Source organism: Ostrea edulis, chromosome 9, assembly GCF_947568905.1.
Source record: "Ostrea edulis chromosome 9, xbOstEdul1.1, whole genome shotgun sequence".
Lineage (NCBI taxonomy): Eukaryota > Metazoa > Mollusca > Bivalvia > Ostreida > Ostreidae > Ostrea > Ostrea edulis.
This window is the reverse complement of record NC_079172.1, coordinates 58733113-58755238: the sequence shown is the minus strand read 5'-3', so window position 1 is coordinate 58755238 and position 22126 is coordinate 58733113. Positions and strand designations below refer to the sequence as shown.

The following is a 22126-nucleotide window of genomic DNA, read 5'->3' as shown; positions in this document are numbered from 1 at the left end:
CTTGGATGGGCTCAAAGAAAGGTTCATTTAGAGGAATTTATTATTTCTGAAAAAAGTCCTATTTTCCCATTCTAGATGTTTAACAGTTGAACTGAATGTGTTTAGCTAAGTAAGCAGGGATTTTTCTATTAAAGTTCATGACCCCTGGGTCAGGAGTTCAGGCTCCCATGACTAGGCTGTGTCTTCAGTATTAAAAAAGGTGTGATATTGTTCAGAGAAGAACTCTGCAATGCAGAAACATTATGTGATGGTCTGTTGATGCTGTTATTCATGTACATTCCAAATTGATTAGGCCAATCTCTAGGTCAACGGTTAAAAAAAGTTGATTTCTTTGCACCACAAATTTTTAGTGGAGCAATATTAAAAGTTAATGCTAGGCACAAATTAAAGGTTTATTAAATCATTTCACAATATTCTGCTAGTTTTTATGGTATGCGATGCTCAGATGACCATTAAACTGCCTCATCATTTGCAGTGAGTGTTTTCCTTCAGAATTAAGAAGCTACAGTGTGATTTTTTTTTCAGTGAGAACTATATTGTTCATTGGAGTAAAGATGGTGTTCCGAAGGATATAGAAATGCTCAATAACTTCAGGGTTGTGTTCACAGTGAGTACTGTATCAGTAGAATTCAAGCTTCCACCATCAGCTGGACAAAGAGAGTTTATTATTTAATTTTTATATTACAGGGACAAATTTATACAGAACTATTGTCATATTCATGAAGTAATTGGTATTGTTTTTTGTTGTCCATGGATTTAAAGTTTTTTGTTTTTTTTTATATCAAAGTCTGTCGTCTGTTTTTGAATTTTTCGTATTTCCAACTACTTCGCAAGAACAAATGGGCCAATTTCAACCAAACTTAACCAAAGAGCATCTGATAGAACGAATTCAAGTTTGCTCAAATGAATGTCCATCCTGCCTTTCAAAGTGTGAAATGGGGAGGGGGGGGGGGGGTATGGGTTTACTAAAAAACAGAGAAAATAGGGTAGGGTGTTTAAAAATTTCAAGAACCAGTGTTCCAGGAAACCTTGCATGAAAATGAAATCTATGATACATGTACTACACTAGGAGTAAGCTTTTGCCAGCAATCACTAAGATGACACATTACATTTGAATATAATTGTGAAGTTCTTTCTTCCCAAGAAGACTTTTTTGCAACCTTATCTCCATGATTAAAGGATGACTGTTTTGTTTTGTTTGTTTATTGGGTAAGAATCAAGTTTCCTGATGATATACAGTATCTAAGCTTTAGAAGGAAACTTCACCTCAGTAGTTCGCATGACTTAAAGAGGACTCATATTGTTAGTCTATATCTTGAAAGGATAACTGATATCAAATGTCACCTCAAATAAGGTAACAAACAGTCTATGTATGCATAATTATCTCCTATATATACATGTAGTGATTTAGCACTGAAACTTAAACATGATAAAGGGGCATGAACACGATTTTTGATCAGTTGAAATTGATAGTTTTTTTAGTTACACAAATAAAGATCTTTTATAAATAAGTGGGTTAAAAATATTTTTTACACAGGATTATGCCCTTTGTATTTACAAATATCTTGCTCCCAAAATCTTGTTGTCAACATGCTTTTCATAGCCAGGAAACCATGTGCAGAGATGAGAACAAGATTTCTAAAAAGTATGTCAAATTGAAATTGAATAGTTTAACATACATTGATAGAAAATCAATTTAGGTAGCAAGCACAGAGAAGAGAGAACAGAAAAATTATGAAAGATTTCTTCACCGAAGCTGTCAACTATGGTGATGGGCTGATAGTTGAATCACAAGACTTGTAAACAGGGCTCTTGCCATCTTTGTGTAAAATTTTTGCAATATAGGGTTTTTGCTATATTTGACAAAATCATATACTATCATATCATAAATTCTTTATACCTAAATTGTGTCCATGCCCCTTTAATAAGAACTGTCTTTACCTACCAAAAAAGTATTCATTGGAAAAAGACAAATTCCAATTTTCTAGCATTTTCATTGAGAGGGTGCTACTTACCCCTTTATTAAGATTTAACCACAAGTTTCACCATAATTATGATGGTATAATGTTCACTCTTGATAACATTTGGTCAGTAATTGTTGGTTTATTGTATAAAAACTTCGGAACAATCGGTGGTCTAGAGCATTCGAGTTCAGAGCTAATGACTTAAGGTGAGCGTTGTGGCCCATGGGCCTCTTGTCTTTGTTCTTTCAATGGCTGTAACAAATTTATCATAATGAATTATTTTCTATCTAGGATCTTGGTTCGAGAGATCGCAACAGAGAGAAAGTCTTTCTAGTCTTCCAGATCATTAGAATAGGTACTGTGTATTATCTACAGTTTTACTCGGGGAAAATAATGGCATAAATTTTGATATAACTGAGGGTATGATGTCATCTTTCCTGATTTGTATTTTAATATTACTGAGTCTTATGAAGAATTAATACATGGATAATATGTATGTTTCAAATCCATACAACGGCAATGGTAGTTTTGTATGATTAAAAACTTTTATAAAAGAGACTAGCTACAGATCTGTAGCTGTCTGAGAAAATATTGGGACAGACCAGAGAACTACAGATCCAACCCTTTATAAAAACCGTCGATTTACGATGCAGAAAAAAAATGTGCACTGATCGCAGTTAGAAAGAAACATGAATAATTAAAGTATCAGGGTTTTCACTTAATAATCTTCAGATGGTTTACAGTACATTCAGTCAAGTTTAAGACTGTTACGTAGTAATGTCAGCTGTAGTACATTAATCAAAGTACTGATAGACGGTTGTAATGTCAGCTGTAGTATAACATTAATCAAAGTACTGATAGACGGTAGTAATGTCAGCTGTAGTAGAACATTAATCAAAGTACTGATAGACGGTAGTAATGTCAGCTGTAGTAGAACATTAATCAAAGTACTGATAGACGGTAGTAATGTCAGCTGTAGTAGAACATTAATCAAAGTACTGATAGACGGTAGTAATGTCAGCTGTAGTAGAACATTAATCAAAGTACTGATAGACGGTAGTAATGTCAGCTGTAGAATAACATTAATCAGAGTACTGATAGTACTGATAGATGATAGTAATGTCAGCTGTAGTAGAACATTAATCAAAGTACTGATAGACGGTAGTAATGTCAGCTGTAGTACATTAATCAAAGTACTGATAGACGGTAGTAATGTCAGCTGTAGTACATTAATCAGAGTACTGATAGTACTGATAGACGGTAGTAATGTCAGCTGTAGTAGAACATTAATCAAAGTACTGATAGACGGTAGTAATGTCAGCTGTAGAACATTAATCAGAGTACTGATAGTACTGATAGATGGTAGTAATGTCAGCTGTAGTACATTAAAAAGTCATGGCATTACTGGCCTTGGTGCCATTACTTCTACTGACTTAAATTTGTCTGTAAACTTTTCTTATTTTCACCTAATATTCTAGTGTAAAAGTCTCATTTTTTATTACAAAGAATTTTTTGGAATTTTCTGAAATGTTAAAGTGTCTAACAAATGTGTTTAAATTGTACACATTACATTTAAAAACTTGTAAATTAAGAGAGTGATAAATCAGTGAAGCAATTTGGTAGTGTCATTTTTACATTTTTATTTCTGATTGTCAAGTAGACTTTTCAAGCAGTCTTAAAATACTAAAATCATTATTTTTGATACAGTATGTGTACATTTTAAAACTGGGTATCACATTTCTTTTAAATTTGGACTTCATGATATTGGTGATATTTTTCTCATTAAAAAACTTACATAAGTTTTATGTGAGGTATGTGTGATATTAAACTGATGTGGTATAAATTTTGAATAAGCAGTGTGATAATTTTTTATACAGGTGTGATGGATTCCAAAGACTTGGAAGATAAAAAACAAACCCGGGGACTTCGCCGTCCATTCGGAGTGGCAGCTATTGATATTACAGAGTACATGAATGGGTCAAAAACCGATGCTGAGGAAGACAAGCAAATCTTCATCCCTTTCCAGCCGTAAGTCTTCATCTTTATTTCTCAGTTCAACTGAGTTAAAAAGGCTAAGTAATTTTGAGGAAGAAGTTTGTGGTGACATCAATACCGGTTTTGGCAAAGGCCTAATTTAGCTCCAAGATTACTTATCAACATTGGCCAAGGCCAAGCGTGGGGATTTAGACACTGTGCACAATCAAGAACCCTGTCTGCCCTTCTTAAAAATCTACCTTTCATATGGGGCCATCCACCTTCCCTCTCAGCTACAGACCTTTTGCTGGACCATGCATGTTTTCACCGGAATTTCTTTAGCAACTGACCACGTACATGTCTTAGTTTTGTATTTGCACCCATCTATATGCTAGGAATCATGGTGACACCATCATGTTGTATATTGACATTTTTATTAAGCACTTGGCTACATTGACATGTATCCTAAAATTATTGTATACATTATCACTTTAAATATGGGGTATTTCCATTTCTTAAAAAAGTTGAATGGGCCTATAGTGCAAATCTGTCCCCTGCTACCAAACAACACTTATCAAAGCAGCCCTATGTATCCAACACAAGAAATAAAGAAAAGGCATAAGAACATGAAAAATAACAGACATTTAAGATAAGATGTAAATAAATCAAGTGTCTTAGTCTTTTAAACAAAGAAACAGTCAAGATATATTCACACACACACCCCTTCACGGAGTATCAACGGAAGATAAACAATTTCCAAATGATATTTTGAACGGATTTTACTGGCAATGTATATTATGTTGCCCCGGTATTATGTTATGTTATTGTGACAAAATGAAAAATGTAATAACGGGGTTCCACTGTACTAAAATGAAAGATTAAGGATTCAGGTTTAAGGACAGGGTTATATGGATCATGCAGTGAAAATTCAATTTAAAAATGTTTTAAAATTACCTTTATTCTTGAATGTTCTAGACTGATTGATTGATTATGGTTTTATGCTGTTTTGGCAATATTTCAGCCATTTTACGGCGGGCGAAGGTTCTGGAAACTATGTGCATATAGGTACAAAAAGCATTAAGACCAATACTGAAAATATTACAGTTGTGGGCTCTGGGTCAGGGGCTGAAGCTCTGAAAGTTTAAAAAAAAAATCACTACTGCAGACCAACTGGTTTAGTAGTTCCGGTCCTAGGATATGTTTTTGTCTCCGCATCAGAACTTCGAAACTAATGTGCGCAGCTCAAACTGTGCTTATAGCTGGACAATTAGGTCATTTGATTAATATCAAATTCATTATTAATTAAAAATTGCTTTATAAAGTTTCTGAATCCTTTTCTGAATACTATATGATGATATACTGTGTGTTGATATTTTCAAATATTATTTCCATTTAAATAGTCATTCTTGTTATCATTTTTTATCTGAAGTAAAAATATGAAAGTCACATTTAATGTTGCTTTAAATATATTTTCATTGTAGTTGTGGAGAAAAAGAGTTCATGGATAGTCTGATCAAAAAGGTTGTAGTTGCCAAGGAAATTAACCATAAAGGGCAGGGTCTCTGGGTGTCTCTGAAAGTGCTACAGGGAGACGTCAAGCAGGTGGGTTTAAACATGGGGTGATTATTTCTCAGTCAAACTTGTCAAATCTTGTGGTGTTCTGCAGTCCTGCATGTTGCACTTTCTGGCAAAATATTTAGTCCCTAAAATTTTCTGTATTATTTTTGTTTAATTAATATCATGCTTTCTGGATATTTCCTCTTCTGTACATTGGTCATGTTGATAAGAACTGAATGTTTATTATCATGAGTAAACCACTCTCATACATGTTTATGTACCTGGGCTTGACTGAACATTTAAAGAGGTCTTTTGAAGGGTAATTAGGGCTGCACCTATATAGACAGATTGTGAAAGATGTTTAGTTGAATATTTTATGAATAGATTTTTTGTTGGAGTATGATCTATTAAATCAGCAGAGGAAAAAACTTGACTTCTCAAAATCTACTGGTGCAGAAAATCCTTAATTTGCATAACAACTTCCTTAAATAATGATCAGACCTGTGATTCTTCCGTCGGAAGACAAAATCTCCCGAATTTGAGCCCCCCTTCCGTTCCTTCCGTTAAAATGTAAAATCTTCCGTCATTTCAAATTTTCAACAACACAAATTTTCTAAGCGCCATTTTTCGATATTGATAAGGAAAAACCCCGAGACAATCGAAAGTCGTCTATTTTTCTGTCACAGTGACTGCACAGGTAAATGTCAATTAACGAGGGTACAGTAATTACTGAAGCCATTTGAGGAGTTTATTTATGATTACACAGCAATTAGTGATAATAAACAATTAGTGGATGATTAAAAAGATTGTTTTTGGCACACGCTCTGGTGATTAGGAAGTGATACCGACAGTTGAAGTCGGACGATCTTTGATGCTGTTGAAAACTTGGTAAGGAGCAGGTGGGAAAAGAAAGTGGGCACTGAAGATGTTCGTAATATGTGTGGACAGAATGACACAGTTGTATTAGAATGGATTATCTCTAACTGAACTGTATATTCAAAGATGGATACGGCAAGACGACGATGGGTGTGCACAGTTCGAATTTTCTCAATATTTATTTACACATGCATGTATAAATAGTACGTGGCCAAGTCTTGTAACATATATTTGTTCACTACACGATTCACTGAAGAAGAAAAAAAAACACGTTTTCAGATATGCAATGTAGTTCTTTTATGTGAGAACATGTTTTTTATACTATTTAGCTCACCAGTGCTGAAATCTCAAGTGAGCTTAAATTTGTTAGTAGGCCAAGATCTAATATGTTGGTCAACTTTTCTGAAAAGTGATAATTGTTATAACTTGTTATCTCTGTAATAAATATATAAATATAACAAGTTTTTTTCTTTTAATTGTGGTTTTTAAGGTATTGACTTAAGAATTATCAATGTTCTTAACACAAAAAAGGAATTATCAATGTTCTCAACACAAAAAGGATCTGATGATTATGAACTCAGACACTTGTAACACAAAAAACTACTAGTAGCATGATTTCATTAGCCAATGAACACACAAAAACGGTAAAAAAAAAATGTCGATAAAAAATCTCCAGTTATCAGACCAAAACTCCAGCTGAAAATTTTCAAATCTCCAGTTGTGGCATGACAGTTCTGTCACAGGTCTGAATGATCCCAATACCAGGATGGGGACATGATAGAATTTTAAAGCTGTGCAAATGAATATATAGAAAAATTCCTTAAAAATCTCCCATTGAACCACTTGAACAGAAAATTTAAGGCATAAATTGCATTGAAGCTTCTCTTCAATGGTCCCGGGTTCGTTTTCTTATAGATCCAAAGATTTATCTCCCATTCTTAGCTACAATAACATACAACCATTTATAGTACAATCAGGCCTACTTTACATTTTTACACAGCCAGGAACTTGTATATAGATATATTAACTAGTAATATTACCCAGGATGTTTATTTATAGAAACAAGATAGAATGCAAGTGAACTGTACCCGAAATGTCACCAAAAAATTTATTTGATTAAGAAACATCATGTATCACCCTAAAGTTTTATGTAAGAGTACAGCTTGCTCCACTTCTTTGAAATCAATTGTTTTGAAATATTGCTTTGAGATATTAGAAATAATTCCCCAAGAACATTTTCTTCTTTTCCTTGGCGTTAATATATTGGTTTATCATACCCCCCGCAACAAGTTGGGGGGGGGGGGGGGTATACTGGAATCGGGTTGACCGTCTGTCTGTCCATCCGTCCGTCTGTAGACGCAATGGTTTCCGGGCTCTAAAACATTATCCTTTCCACCTACCATCACCATATCATATATATGGACTACCCATGGGATGAAGATGTTCCCTATCGATTTTGGGGTCAAAAGGTCAAAGGTCAAGCGCACTGGACATCGAAGTAGCAATATGGTTTCCGGGCTCTAAAGCGTTATCCTTTCCACCTACAGTCACCATATCATACATATGGACTACCCATGGGATGAAGATGTTCCCTATCGATTTTGGGGTCAAAAGGTCAAAGGTCACGCGCACTGAACATCGAAGTAGCAATATGGTTTCCGGGCTCTAAAGCGTTTTATCCTTTCCACGTACAGTCACCATATCATACATATGGACTACCCATGGGATGAAGATGTTCCCTATCGATTTTGGGGTCAAAAGGTCAAAGGTCAAGCACACTGGACATCGAAGTAGCAATATGGTTCGGTTTGTCATGCCATTTGTTTTTTACACTCAGAAAAGAGGTAGTTTATACCTATTACCAACACTCTTTGGGAGATTGGGGTAAGCGGGGGGTATTCTTAGTGAGCATTGCTCACAGTACCTCTTGTTACAACTTGCTCCACTTCTTTGAAATCAATTGTTTTGAAATATTGCTTTGAGATATTAAAAATAATTCCCCAAGAACATTTTCTTCTTTTCCTTGGCGTTAATATATTGGTTTATTGAAATAGCTTATATTGAAATATCATTTAATTTGAAGTAAATTACCAGTCTGCTGAGTTGATAATTAGTTATTTGTTTTTGTAATGGTTATATTGAAGTACCCTACATTAGTCATCAGTGAATCATACAGGTAGATAGGTGTTCCATGACCAGTTTTATACCCGAGACGTATCTATCATGTATTTTCAGTACATAGAAGTGTATTTGAATGAATTTACAAAAGTTTGTAACTTGAACATGACTGTTGTTTCAGTCCACCACTTTGTACATGAAATCTTGTTCCATTCACACAGCAATGTTATGCTTATTGTAGGTAAAAGAGGATTACCCACACTTAGTGGGTCCAAATACTTGTGTCTCTAGAAAACTAGGCTTTCCAGACGTCATCATGCCAGGTCAGATTTTTTTTGTACTAATAAGAAAATTAACTCTACATTTTGATTGTCTGGAATGTTGAAACATTTTCATGTCTGAATTGAATTTTATCTAACGTTGTATTTGAATACATGCTGTTATAAGATCTGTGAAATGTTAAATCTGTATTCAAATTTTGACCCAGGAAAGGGAGGTAAGAAATAGAATTGGTGTTGTTACATGCATCCATATGTTTTTGACTTCTGAATTACTGTAAATGTATTTCATTTTGTTTTGGATTGAATTTCAGTATTTTTGTGTCTGGCAAAAAACAACAAATGTAAATCCAACATGAATTTTATAAATCCAGAAACTCTGTAGTTTTTTTTTTTTTTTTTTAGAAATTCGTTTCATTGGTTATTTATTTTTAAATCACAAATTTCATTGGTTTTTATATTTAAATCACATATTTTACCAGTATTGTCACCATTATGCTTTGTGTGTGTAAATATAGAGCTGTTATGATATGTGGAAGATTTGATAAAAAATACACAGGTGTAAATAAAAATAGATGTGCAATACTTCAGACTCTGTTTCCCTGGGGCCTGAGAGATAAAGCCAAAACCATCAACATTAATGCAATCTTCAAATATCCTCTCTACTCCTGGACATGAAGTTGTCAGACTGTTCGCACGATAGTAATAAGCAATGAATCCTCTATTGTGAAATTCATGACCCTTTGATTTAGGGTTCAGGCCATAGTGTGGGGCTAAGGTCGACATGTATAATTTAGTAAAACTTCTTTACTTCTGAACATCAAGGAGGCAGAATGATTGTATGCTTATAATGAGCATTGAGTCATCTACTAAAACTGAAATTTCATGACTTCAGGGTATAGGGATCAGGCCTCAGAGTGGAGCTAACTTTGTCACACTTCCTATATACATTTATTATTTAGTTTTTCTGTATGATGAGCAGGTGATTGTTAAGGCCCATGGGCCTCTTGTTCATTAAGACAGACTGAATGAAATTAATATCCCATGTTTTTGCTAGATCTGGGGATACCAATGAAGCACATGATATTTATCTGTAATGTGATGGCAGTGTCCTTGATCTTGCCTTTTTCATACATTGTTCTTAATGATATTGTATAGGTTTTCTTTATGATGGTATTGTATAGGTTTTTTCAACTTTGAGGTCTCTTCGTTCACAGGGGATGTGCGTAATGATATTTATGTCACAATCAAAGGCGGAGAATTTACTCGTGGACCAGCTAAAACAGCCGACAAAAATGTAGAGGTGACGATGGTGGTATGCAACAACAAAGGAGAAATTCTTCAGGTATATATGATGCAGCTGTTTCTATGGTGTTCTAGTGTTGTGTCTGCGGAGCATGGCAGACAGGTATATAGGGATCGCACTGTCTGCATCATTCATCTGAGTATACTTTTACAAGAATGCAATTTTTAAGAGTACATGTATATTACGTGACCTTGACATTTATAATGCCTGTGAGATTTGGTAATTAATATTTTTTCTCCTCTACCCAGACCCCATTGCCACCTAGCCAACACCTTTAAAAAGTTTCTATAGAAAGTACAGGAAAATTTACTAAATGGGAAGACACAGCAAAACAGAATGTTTTATTGTGTTCAGAACCATTGTCGAAACCCACAGGTTTTTTCTCCATTACACTGTGTAGTGTAACAGAGACAAAATCAATGGGGTCTGACGATGGTCCAGAGCATGGCAGATTTTAAATGCACATGTACAGAATGTTTTAGCTGGTCCGCCTCGTAATTGGGTAGATGAGTATACTGAATTTAATTGGATTGGTATATTTGCATAGATATTGTTTTTTTGTTAGCTTACCTGAGCTGAAGATGTAAGTCTGCTTTTCTTGATAAAATTGTCATCAGCATTGTAGTTGTATTTGTTGTAAAGTTTCACATTTTCAACTTCTCCAAAACTGCGGGGCCAATTTCAACCAAACTTGGTACAAAGCATCCTTTAATATATCGTTGACCCATGGTTTATTTTACTTCTCTTACCTCCCATGAGTCATGAGAATAAATATTTTATTGAAAGGTGTGTCTTAATCTGCATCTATTGATAGATCGCAAGTGAGAAGTCACATGACACCAATAGAGATCATTTCCTCCACAACAAATTATCATTTTCTATTTAAATACTTGTGACATTTCTTTCATGTCATGTATTCAAAATGTGAATTTTGAATCACAATTTTATACTGCTGATGCCCCCCTCCTCCCACCTCCCCATGCACTCTCTCTCATCAGCAAAAATAGAACAGATGAAGAATATACTCCTGATCAATTTCTGATGTAATCTACGGTACTTATTTTTGGCAAAATTAACAATGAATATAATTTATGTTGGAAATACAACGCAGTGTTTATTTAATCTGAAAGTCAAGTCAATGGATTTTATATCATCTTTGATTAATCTTTTGAGATGATATATTACATGTAGGTATCAATTTCTTGTAATAAGTTAACAAAGAATATGAAAATCACATTTTTGATTAAAATTTGTTTATGTATTGTATTTCACAAGATTACTGTTTACTGCTTACAATTTGAAAACTTTTTAAATGTCTGTAGCTGTAGCGTTTTTATTTTGTGTTTTTGCTCTGTAAATTGCAGAATGTGATAAGCCACGGCTGTGGAGGGGAGATGATGTCACATTACAAATCTCTGATCTACTACCATGAGGACAAGCCAAAATGGCAGGAAACTGTCAAGGTGATGGTTTATGATGTGCAGCAGATCAAGCATTGTCATATTTCATTGCTTCAATTTTTATATGATTTGTAATTTTTTGCTTCTTTAGGTTGCCATATCTACCGAGGAAGAATTTAAAGGGCTGCATCTTAAGTTCACTTTCAAACACAGATCAACAAGTGATGGTAAATTATTGTAAAGCTTGTGTATCCTGTAGTAGCTTCCCTGTGAACAGAAAGTGGAAAACTTGTTCTGATCGTGAAGTTTTCCTATCAATATCTGTTGTATATTTGTGTGTCTGTCAACCAAATGGAAAGTTCAGAGTTTTTCCTTAAGAGATGAGAATTAAAGTACAAATTGAGAGTCTAGGCTGCATGAGTTCAAGTTATTTGAAATGAATATCCTTATAGGACATTAGGATGACTGATCTTCAGATGTCTTGATTTCTTAAGCCAGGACTTTGTACTGGATCCCATGATATTTTCAATGTTGATACTTCATAGGATTTCGTGAACAATAATAGTCAGGAATTCTCGAGGTGTACATGAAAGACAAGATAATATATTACAAGGATATAGTTTTAAGATTCTTCTACAATTGGTTTTTAAAAGTTTTTAGCCTTGTATCCTTCAGGCTTTTCATGTTATTCAGTTATATATACATGTACATCAAATCGGCAAAATTCAAACAGTTGATGACCTGAAGGGAAAACAACCATCCCTTTAATAATCAAATTTCCCACAAATACCCCATCCTTCCTGGTTTTTATGGGAATATGCAGGCCTTAAAATTAAACGAATAGATTATGAATTTTATCTTCAATTCTGTTATGCTTGCATGATAAAAAAAATTGTTTTAGATATGAATTTAATGTGTTTTTTTCTGAATTGACTCAGCCATGATGATGTTTGCCCTTTAACCTTGGTTTGCAGCCAAAGACAGATCAGAGAGACCATTCGCAATGTCATTCATCAAGTTGATGAACAAAAACTCGACGACACTATCGGACACCGATCACAATCTTCTAGTCTACAAGGTAGGAATCGTTCCACATCAAACTGAATGTGTTGTCCTGTAAAATGATGACAATAGTGGCCAGCGTATCGTTAATTGGGTTGCTTGCTTTTTGAGATGTTAACTGTTTACTTTCTCTGAATGTAATGCCTTTAAGGTCACCTGAGTGTACTGACAAGAGGGCACTTATTGCGATCTGTGTCCGGCATTGTGTTGAGTCCTTCATTTCATTTTCAATTTCTCCTCAAATAGTACTGGACAAATTTTTACCTAATTTTGATGAAAAGTGTTTGCCAGGTCGACAACAAATGCAAATTCTGTGGTCCATGGCTCCCTTTGGTCTGAGGGACAGAGCCAAAATCTTTAAAAAAAACCCAGTAAAATCTTGAAAAATCATCTCCTCTATGAAATATAGGAAACAATTTACTGCGTGTGTAGTGATAATAAGCTAGGAGGCGTCTTCCAAAACTTTGAAATCCTTGGTCCCTGGGTCAGGTTTTTTGGTGGCAGGTATTCTTATAGTATGAAATACATTACATCTTACATCACAGAACCAGAATGAGTATATGGTGATAAAATCTCTCCCAAAAATTCATTGCACCTGGGTCTTGGATTCTGATACTAGGTTCCAGGATGGAGCTCTAATGGGTCATACACTGAAAATGCATTATTTTTCGAAAAATCTGGATGTTTAATTACGGAATTGAGCACATAGTAATAATTAGGAGAGATATTGATAGCCCCTGGTGTGTAGGGTTGGTCTTAGTATTGATTGCTCATGTACAATGTAGTAATGGGAAGTTGGAAATTGCTGTCTGGGTCACTACTGTTGAACATAGACATTAGAAGCTCTTGCTTGACACAGGGAGTTTTTTATATGATGATAGAGTTTGTTATTATCCAAACCAAGGTCGTATGGCCAAGATCAAGGTCACTGGAAAAAAAGAAGATTCTCTGGATATCAAAAATTCATGCTGTTTACAAAGTTAATATTGAATATGAGATGAAAACTTATTTTACCACCAACATGTTTGACCTCAGGGTGATGGAATGAAAAACCTGAATTTACTCTACATGAGGATGCTTTTTCAATGTTAAAGAAACTTCATTCACAAAAATAATCATTTGTCAAAAGAAAAATCCCCATACATCAAACATACCAAAACAAATTCAATAGTTTATACTTGTTTCTTGTGTTTTCATCCCAGTCTATATTCGGCAGCAGTAGTAACATCAAATACTAGCATTCAAATAGAATATTCTTTTGTCAAAAAATTGTTCTGATAGTGCTTTTTCGACACTTTGTTTTCTATATTTATAGGTTATAGACTTTGTATGGGAAATATGACGACCGAGTTTTTTGGCGCGTAGATGGACCGAGCTTGTCATATTTTCCCATACAAAGTCTATAATCTTTTTATCATATACTTTCAATTTCATTTAGAAACTACATTGTAACATAATTTTATTTTAAACAATTTCTTTATTTGTTTAATTGAGTAAAAGATGAAAAACACGAAAAATTTGAAAATTAACGGCATAGTAATTTGTGTCTAACTAAGTACAAGTTCAGAAACAAAATTACTACTTTTCAAAGTGAATGTGTTTAATTGCCCTATAGCTTTATTAATACCGATTCTATCTTATTTTGTGCCTACAAAATTACCCATATATGTGTCTTGACTTTTAACCTATGACCTTGAAAAAAAAGTTTTTTTTCTATACATTGAGAATATGTGTACCAAGTTGATGGCTATAGCCTTATAACCATGTAAATTTGAAATTGACCTTTGACCTTGAAAAACCGATATGCTTTTTCCTCTTCACCTCCAACATTTTTTGAATATCCACTACTTTTCTTTTCCTGAATTTTATATTTTTCATAAATCAAATAGTATTTTTCCAGCAACAAAAGTGAAATGAAGACTTTCCATGTTAAAATCTAAAAAAAGAAAAAAAAAAAAAAAAAAAAAAAATCTAAATATTGAGCTTTATTTGGCCTTTAAAGATTCATCCCGGAGTTCAATGCTATCATGTCTACAAATCACTAATTCTAATTCAGAATATTGGAAAAACCTGTACAAAGAGTAATACTTCACTTTAAAAAAAACTCTGAACCAAAAATTTGTCTAACCTGTTTTTCAGTCATTAAAATTCAGTTTATGAAGGCCTCCAAATTCTGGCTAAATCTGCCAAGATTGAAGATGAAAGTAGTGGACAAGATAGAAGATGAAGGGATCAAATCTTCAGTTGATTTGATGAGACATGTTGTTTTCTGGCAAGACTAATTATGGATTGTTCTATTTGTTGCGGTGTAATTTTCTTTACAGGTTTTATAGAGCAAGATTTGTCTGATTTTTTATTAAAACCCCACACTTTTCTTTACAGGTTTTATAGAGCGAGATTTGTCTGATTTTTTATTAAGACTCCACACTTTTCTTTGCATCATTCTCGACACCTGCAGTCAACAAAGGGCACAATATCACCACCCTGTCCACAGATGTTAATTTTGCAGTATCACACAGCTTTCAATTTTTGTTTGTTAGAAATTGTGGCCATGTTAGAATTAAGATGGCAATCTGAACAGATATAATGATTCTTCCCTCATAATTATGCCCCTTCAAAATTTCATTCACAGAGTTTTTTGTTATAATCATTTGAAAGGTAGATGAATACAAGAGGCCCATGGCAGCCTAATTATAAACCTCAGTCTGTACAACTCGTTTTTACTTCTGGATATTTTCTGTGTGCATGTAGTCATGACTCATGATGGAGAAAGAAATTAAAGAAATAAACATCATTTTAGATGATAGATAACTTGAGATAGCCAGCTGAAAGTTTGAAAGATGCACAATTAACATGCAGCACTTCTAATTTAGTTTATTGTTGTATGATGCTTAGGTGGACTGTTAGGCCCATGGGCCTGTTGTTGTTTTACCCCCATGGAATTTTACACTGTTAGTGTCTGAAATGTACGAGTCTTTTTGAGTGTTTCGGCCCTTTGTTGAGTGTTGTAGACCTTTGTTGAGTGTTGTAGACCATTGGCCTCTGATTTTGTTTTAATTTTTGAAGGAGTACAATAGTGCCGACTTGAAAAGTTCTAAAAAAATGAAGGTAAAGTACTATGATGATATTAACCCACTGTCAACTGGAGCTACCACCATCATATACACTCACGTGCGCAATACTAAGAATACCTAATCATTAACAGCTTTCACATCGCAGGAATCCATTGCATTCATTTGACAGGGCTTTCCCACAGGAAGTTGCTCAAACTTTGGGATTTTTTGGTACCTGGCTTGGATTTCTCTAACTTCAGTTACAATCTTCAGTTATTTCAGCAGACAAAATTTTTGTAAAATGCGCTTGCACTGAAGTCCAATTTTGCTTAAATTTTTTTTATTGGGAATCCAGGCCGGAATCACTCAGGTGACATACTGCGATGTGTTTTTGTGTGTTGTAGTGCTATTTGTAAACGTAGCTAGGTTACAACTTTATGCAAAATGCTCGTAGGTTAGCCTACATCTGCGCTTTGATCTAGTATGTTAAAGTTTATTATAGGATTAAACATTCATTTTGAAGAATTTATTGATGTGTAAACTCTGGACATTTTACTCACAAACTGAATAAAAGTGCTTTGCACTTTTATGTTAATTTTGTGAATAAAATGTCCAGAGTTTACACATCGATAAATTCTTCGAAAAGAATGTTTGATTCTTATAATTTCAATTCATTCCCTGTATTATCAACTTCAATAATTTGAATAGTTTCCCCGCACTATGTTATTTGTTTTCAGGCGCGTATGTATACAAAGTGTTTTTGGATTTATTGATGTGTTTTGATTTATCTTTGTCCAATCAAAACAATTGTGATAAATAACATTGGAATTATCCTTTATTAAAACTGTATCCTGCAATCAAACTAGGTAAATAAAGTAATGATGATTAGAGAAGTCAAATTGTGGTATTTATGACTCCTAGATCAGGGGTTCTTGATACTAACGATGCATTGTTTCTTTTAATTTATATTTTTCTTTTGTCCTGGATATCAGACAACCAAAGTTATCATGATGATAAGCACGGGAAATCTCCACAAATGTAGTGAAATTCCTGGCGCCCAGGTCAGGGAGTATGGTTGATTGATTTTTTGATGCCGTTTTGGCGATATTTTAGCCATTTTATGGCGGAGTATGGTAATAGAATGGGGCTCTGTAGATCGTGAAATGGGGAAAAATTTTTTGTGTTCTTAAACATCTGAGTGCATATTAATAATAAGCAGGGAAGTGTGAAGATTGATAAAAGTATGGTCAGTGAATCGCGGATTCAAGATGTAGGGTATGATGATAAATGTAAAAACTCCTGAAAATCTAGCACAGCCACAGCAGGAATTTTATAGTCCTAGAATTTCAAGGGGCTATTCAGGAATTTTTGAGGGGGGGGGGGGGGGTTCTCCCATTAAATTTGGTTTTCATAGAGAGGGGATTTTTACCCTCAAAATGCATTATTTTTTTTACCTTTTTTAAGCAAAATTTTTTGTCAAAAGAAGGGGTGGTGGTTCCGGGACCCCCCCCCCCTCTCTCTCTCTCTGGATCTACCACTGAATTGTTAAATTCCTGTCTTTAATCCCAAAAACTTTGTCTGCATGATTATACCTCAAGTAAGATTTAGGTCACTTAAGTCACTCAGGTAACATATTTTTATAAGAGCCTTTCTATCATTGTCGATTGTAAACTTTGAAACTTTTTCAACTTTCTAAGAAACTTCTTTATATTTTAAAACAAATTTAATGTGAACCTTTTTATGGGTAAGGAAAAAATATATGAATGACATGGTCACTACTCTGAGACCATGTGGGGGTCGGGGGTAGGACCAGCACCTCAAATGAAAGCAATCTTTCAAAATATTTAGATTTGTATGTATTTTTTTTTTTTTTTTTTTTTTTACTTTTGATCATGTGGCAGCAAAACTGAGTAGAAATTAGTTATAAGGAGCACAGAGACAAAAATCGTCAAATTCATGACCCCAAGGTCAAGACTTGAGAACCCAGAATCGGAATAAATGGGTACTAAGAAAATGAAACTGTGTGAAATCTTTTGAATTTTTTTTTACTTCCGGACTTTTTACATAAATTTAGGTACATATAATGAGCAAAATTATGAAAATCATTGACTCCAGGGGTTCATGTGATAATTAGTGTTAATCACTTGAGTTGAGTATCTATAATTTGATAACATGGTATGATATTTCCAATCATTTCTGAAGTTTTAACAATGTGCAGCGGAAATGAACATCTTTTCTGTCACTGTGGCCATTAATGAATTGTGTTCATGTATGCAAATTCAACGATATTTGGCTAACAAGATCCAAATCACACTTGCTTATTAATATTAAGTAATACTGTTTATTTATTTCTGTATCATAATTAATTCAGATATATCACTAACTAGAAATATATAGATTTCTTTAGTTTTTGGTCTGTATTACTTTATTTTCAAACAAAGTATATTAGATTTCTGGCACCATCTTAACATTGCAGACTAGTGTGTTGTTTTTTTTGTATAGATTTTGAAACACTTGGACAAATGAAGAGTCCTTGTGTTAATGTTTTAGTTTTGTATCACAATTTTGTTTACAGGATACAAAACCAATCCTGATTTGATGAAAAGATTGTAAATGAATCGTTTTTGAATTCCATTCAGATTATTAAAGATTCTTCTTTGAATAGTGTCACCTGATTGAGGTGAAGTATTGAATAGTGTCACCTGACTGAGGTGAAGTATTGAATAGTATCACCTGACTGAGGTGGAGTATTGAATAGTGACACCTGACTGAGGTGAAGTATTGAACAGTGTCACCCGACTGAGGTGGAGTATTGAATAGTGTCACCTGACTGAGGTGAAGTATTGAATAGTATCACCTGACTGAGGTGGAGTATTGAATAGTGACACCTGACTGAGGTGAAGTATTGAATAGTGACACCTGACTGAGGTGAAGTATTGAATAGTGTCACCTGACTGAGGTGAAGTATTGAATAGTGTCACCTGATTGAGGTGAAGTATTGAATAGTGTCACCTGACTGAGGTGAAGTATTGAATAGTATCACCTGACTGAGGTGAAATATTGAATAGTGACACCTGACTGAGGTGGAGTATTGAATAGTGACACCTGACTGAGGTGGAGTATTGAATAGTGACACCTGACTGAGGTGGAGTATTGAATAGTGACACCTGACTGAGGTGAAGTATTGAATAGTATCACCTGACTGAGGTGAAATATTGAATAGTATCACCTGACTGAGGTGAAGTATTGAATAGTATCACCTGACTGAGGTGAAGTATTGAATAGTGTCACCTGACTGAGGTGAAGTATTGAAATCAGTTCTAATGATATATTACAATTTTTAATTTTTTAGAAACTGTGTAGCCAAAGTTAAAAATATTGGTATGTAGCATCTTTAGGAAGGGGACAAAAATTTCACATTCCATGTCCCATGAGACCTTAGTGGTTGAATGGAACCCCCTAGAACTCTTTAAAGTGTATGTATGTAGCTGCAATGAATGCTTCAAGGAAAACCTGTGAAATTATTTACCCCTGTGTTAGGGGTTCAAACCCAAGGGTAGGGTTATTGGTGTGTGTATGAAAAAGGTCATGTTCTGAAAATGAATTTGTTAAAGATTGTTTACTCCTGAACAAAATGGAGGCCGATCAGACTTGTGAAATTGACAGGGATCCTGGATCTGGATCTATGACTCATGAAGTAAGGATTGGGGAAAAGTAGGGCCAGTAAATGCAAAACGTTGAGTGTATTATCGAACTGATCTAATGAAGAGTAGAACTGTAAAATTGTGTCTCGAGGAATGGGGTGAGAAGGTTTTCCAAGTGCAAGCTATTGGAACGTTTCACAAGCAAAGGTTTCTTGTATGGAGGGGTGAGGGGAGGGGGGGGGGGGGTGTTGAGGTCACCAAATGTAAAAATTTGATTGGAAAAAATAAGGGATATTATAATCTTAAAAGAACTATTACTTGCGGTTGTTGGAGAGAAAATTCACTTATTGCACCAGCAACAGGTCAATATAGTACTCAGGTGACTGACTATTCGGGCCAGTGGAAATCTCATTTAATCAAAATTAACTTTGCAGATTTCAGAGAAGAAGGAAGATCGGGACAAATTTTCTCCATACCTGGATTTGCCATCAACAAGAGAAAAATTTAATGAGGAGCAGAGTATGCAGCCGAACAGCAAAGTGACGCTTTTCTCAGGACCATTTACTCTCAGTTCAAAAGACAGCTTTATGATTGGTTCATTTGTGTGTTCAACAAAACTCACTCACAATGGTTAATATTTGATGGAAATATTTCACTAAAAACCAATTAGATTTTATGTTGAAATAGGGAGATCAAGTTAGGACAGAAGTCCTCTATCCACCCCCCCCCCCTTTTGAGATGATTCTGTACTATACAATATGTACTATAGTTTCCAATTTAAAACAAGAGAGGGTGCTTGTGAAAAATGGAATATTGATTTTAATTCAATATGGTGTAACAAATCAGTTTGAAAAAACTTTGCATTTTGATTTTTTTTCAAAGTAAATTGAAATTCTTTCAAATTATTGTAATATGCATTTAATTTAATGGTGTGCATTTAAAATTTATTGCTTTTTGCTTTGGGAGATTTCACTGTGCAATTTTGTAACAGGTAATGACCAAAACCTAATCAAATTCCACAAACCGTAGTTGTGCTTCATGTAATCCATTTACTTTGCACTGTTCTGAGGGGAGTTAGTTTGATTATTTGCAGCCTGTTTTTGTCTGTTGTCATGCATTATCTAATGTGTGTTTAATATTTGACAATTTTTCAACCCCTACTCAGATAGTACACAACCTGTTGAATTACTGGGTTAAGGGAACAAAAATTGTGAATATAGTGATCCTGCTTCCCTGGGGTCTGGGTGGGTGTGTGGTAGTGGTGGGAGGGGGAGGGGAGGGCCAAACCTAAAAGAAATGATGCAATCTTTGCTTGCAGACATCAAGCAGGCATGCATGATGTGCAAAGAGGCCTGTACCACAATTGTGAAATCTATGGTCACTGGGGTCAAGGGTTCTAGTATGAAGGTGGAGGTCTGTGACTCTTAAAGTGAAAATGCATTACTTCTGGAAAAATCCTCTTGACCCCTGGGCACCAAACAGCTAGTCTGAGTAGTTAATGAGAGAAGAATCGTTCATTCCCCAGGGTTAGGTATCTGAGTAGTTAATGAGAGAAGAATCGTCTATTCCCCAGGGTCAGTTGTCTGAGTAGTTAATGAGAGAAGAATCGTCTATTCCCCCGGGTCAGTTGTCTGAGTAGTTAATGAGAGAAGAATCGTCCATTCCCCCCCCCCCCCCCCCCCCCCCCCCGGGTCAGGTGTCTGAGTAGTTAATGAGAGAAGAATCGTCTATTCCCTAGGGTGTTTTGCTGCAAAGAAAGATTCAATCGTTCACATTGTGAAAATGTGTTATTTCTTTAAAACCTTTTGTGCCCCCTATCTTAGAAGCAAGATAAATCAGGTGAACATTACAGGCCAGGGGCTCTTGGTTGACTTATGCTTTGTCCACTACCTCTCACTGTAACATTATTTATGACAATGATGTGTTGTAGTTGTTTTGCTCGGGCTCCTCCAATGGCAGGACATTATGTCCGACACTGCAAAGCTTCGAGACCATCTTGAAAAACTCATGATGGTGGATGGAGAGGAAATTGTGAAGGTATTTATGATATACAATACTATGAAGCCATTTAAGCACACTGAGGCTCGAGTAAACTTTCTAGAATAATCAGATGGTTTTATGTTCATCATAGACTGACCATCTTGACAAAGCTCCTGATTCATGATAATGGAGGAAGTGACCCCCAAATCGTACAAAATTCATGCATTTATTGTAACACGGTCTTAAGAGATAGCAGGGAAGACTGACCTGAAGATATTGGCAAATATATCATTCTCCCAGTACTAAATTTCAAGTTGAATATTGTTCACACTTGGTACATGTATATTGGGTAGCAACAATCTACACGATTTGACCTAACTGTACTAGATAAACAACTGTAATGATGGAACTATATTAATTTGTATCATGTAAATGGTTAATGAAATCATTCTGTAAATCAAAGAAACTACCTTGTCTTATAATGTCAAAATATGTATTTTTGGAAAGGCTTGGCCATGAAACTGCACCTGATCATCAAGAAGAAACCAAGAATATGGAATAGTTTAATTGCTTTTGTTTTTCATTGTTGCATTTATGGGTTTATTTAATATATTATATATATAATTTTCATGTCTTCCAAATAGAAGGAAGATAATGAAATATCTAGATTGATTACAGTAGCAAAAAATTTTTGACAACCGATCCTAAACTGAACAATGATAATCAAAGAATTTTGCCCCAGAAGCATGACAGCAAAAACATTGTAGGGACTGAAGTGATTTTATGAATAAATAATATTGAGTTTTTATTTGTTTTAGTTCTTACAAGATTTGCTGGACTCTTTATTCAGCATTCTGATGCAGAATACCATTTCGGACGTTTATGACAATTTGGTGTTTGATGCCCTGGTAAGG

The 22126-nt window shown here is 34.8% G+C and overlaps 1 protein-coding gene across 5 annotated transcripts in view; it reads left to right on the top strand.

The window, feature by feature from the left end:
- LOC125660039 (dedicator of cytokinesis protein 1-like) overlaps window positions 1-22126 on the top strand; it is a 138686-nt gene that overhangs the window by 30613 nt on the left and 85947 nt on the right. For 3 of the 5 annotated variants that reach the window (XM_056149696.1, XM_056149700.1, XM_056149698.1), the window contains 13 exons: window positions 526-607; window positions 2256-2319; window positions 3842-3992; window positions 5420-5540; window positions 8731-8812; window positions 9985-10112; window positions 11438-11536; window positions 11625-11700; window positions 12448-12551; window positions 15602-15643; window positions 19667-19862; window positions 21163-21269; window positions 22031-22120. In XM_056149696.1, the coding sequence (XP_056005671.1) occupies window positions 526-607; window positions 2256-2319; window positions 3842-3992; window positions 5420-5540; window positions 8731-8812; window positions 9985-10112; window positions 11438-11536; window positions 11625-11700; window positions 12448-12551; window positions 15602-15643; window positions 19667-19862; window positions 21163-21269; window positions 22031-22120 (1342 nt within the window). The remainder of the gene's footprint in view (window positions 1-525; window positions 608-2255; window positions 2320-3841; window positions 3993-5419; window positions 5541-8730; window positions 8813-9984; window positions 10113-11437; window positions 11537-11624; window positions 11701-12447; window positions 12552-15601; window positions 15644-19666; window positions 19863-21162; window positions 21270-22030; window positions 22121-22126) is intronic. The other 2 variants (XM_056149697.1, XM_056149699.1) reach the window with 1 other exon arrangement.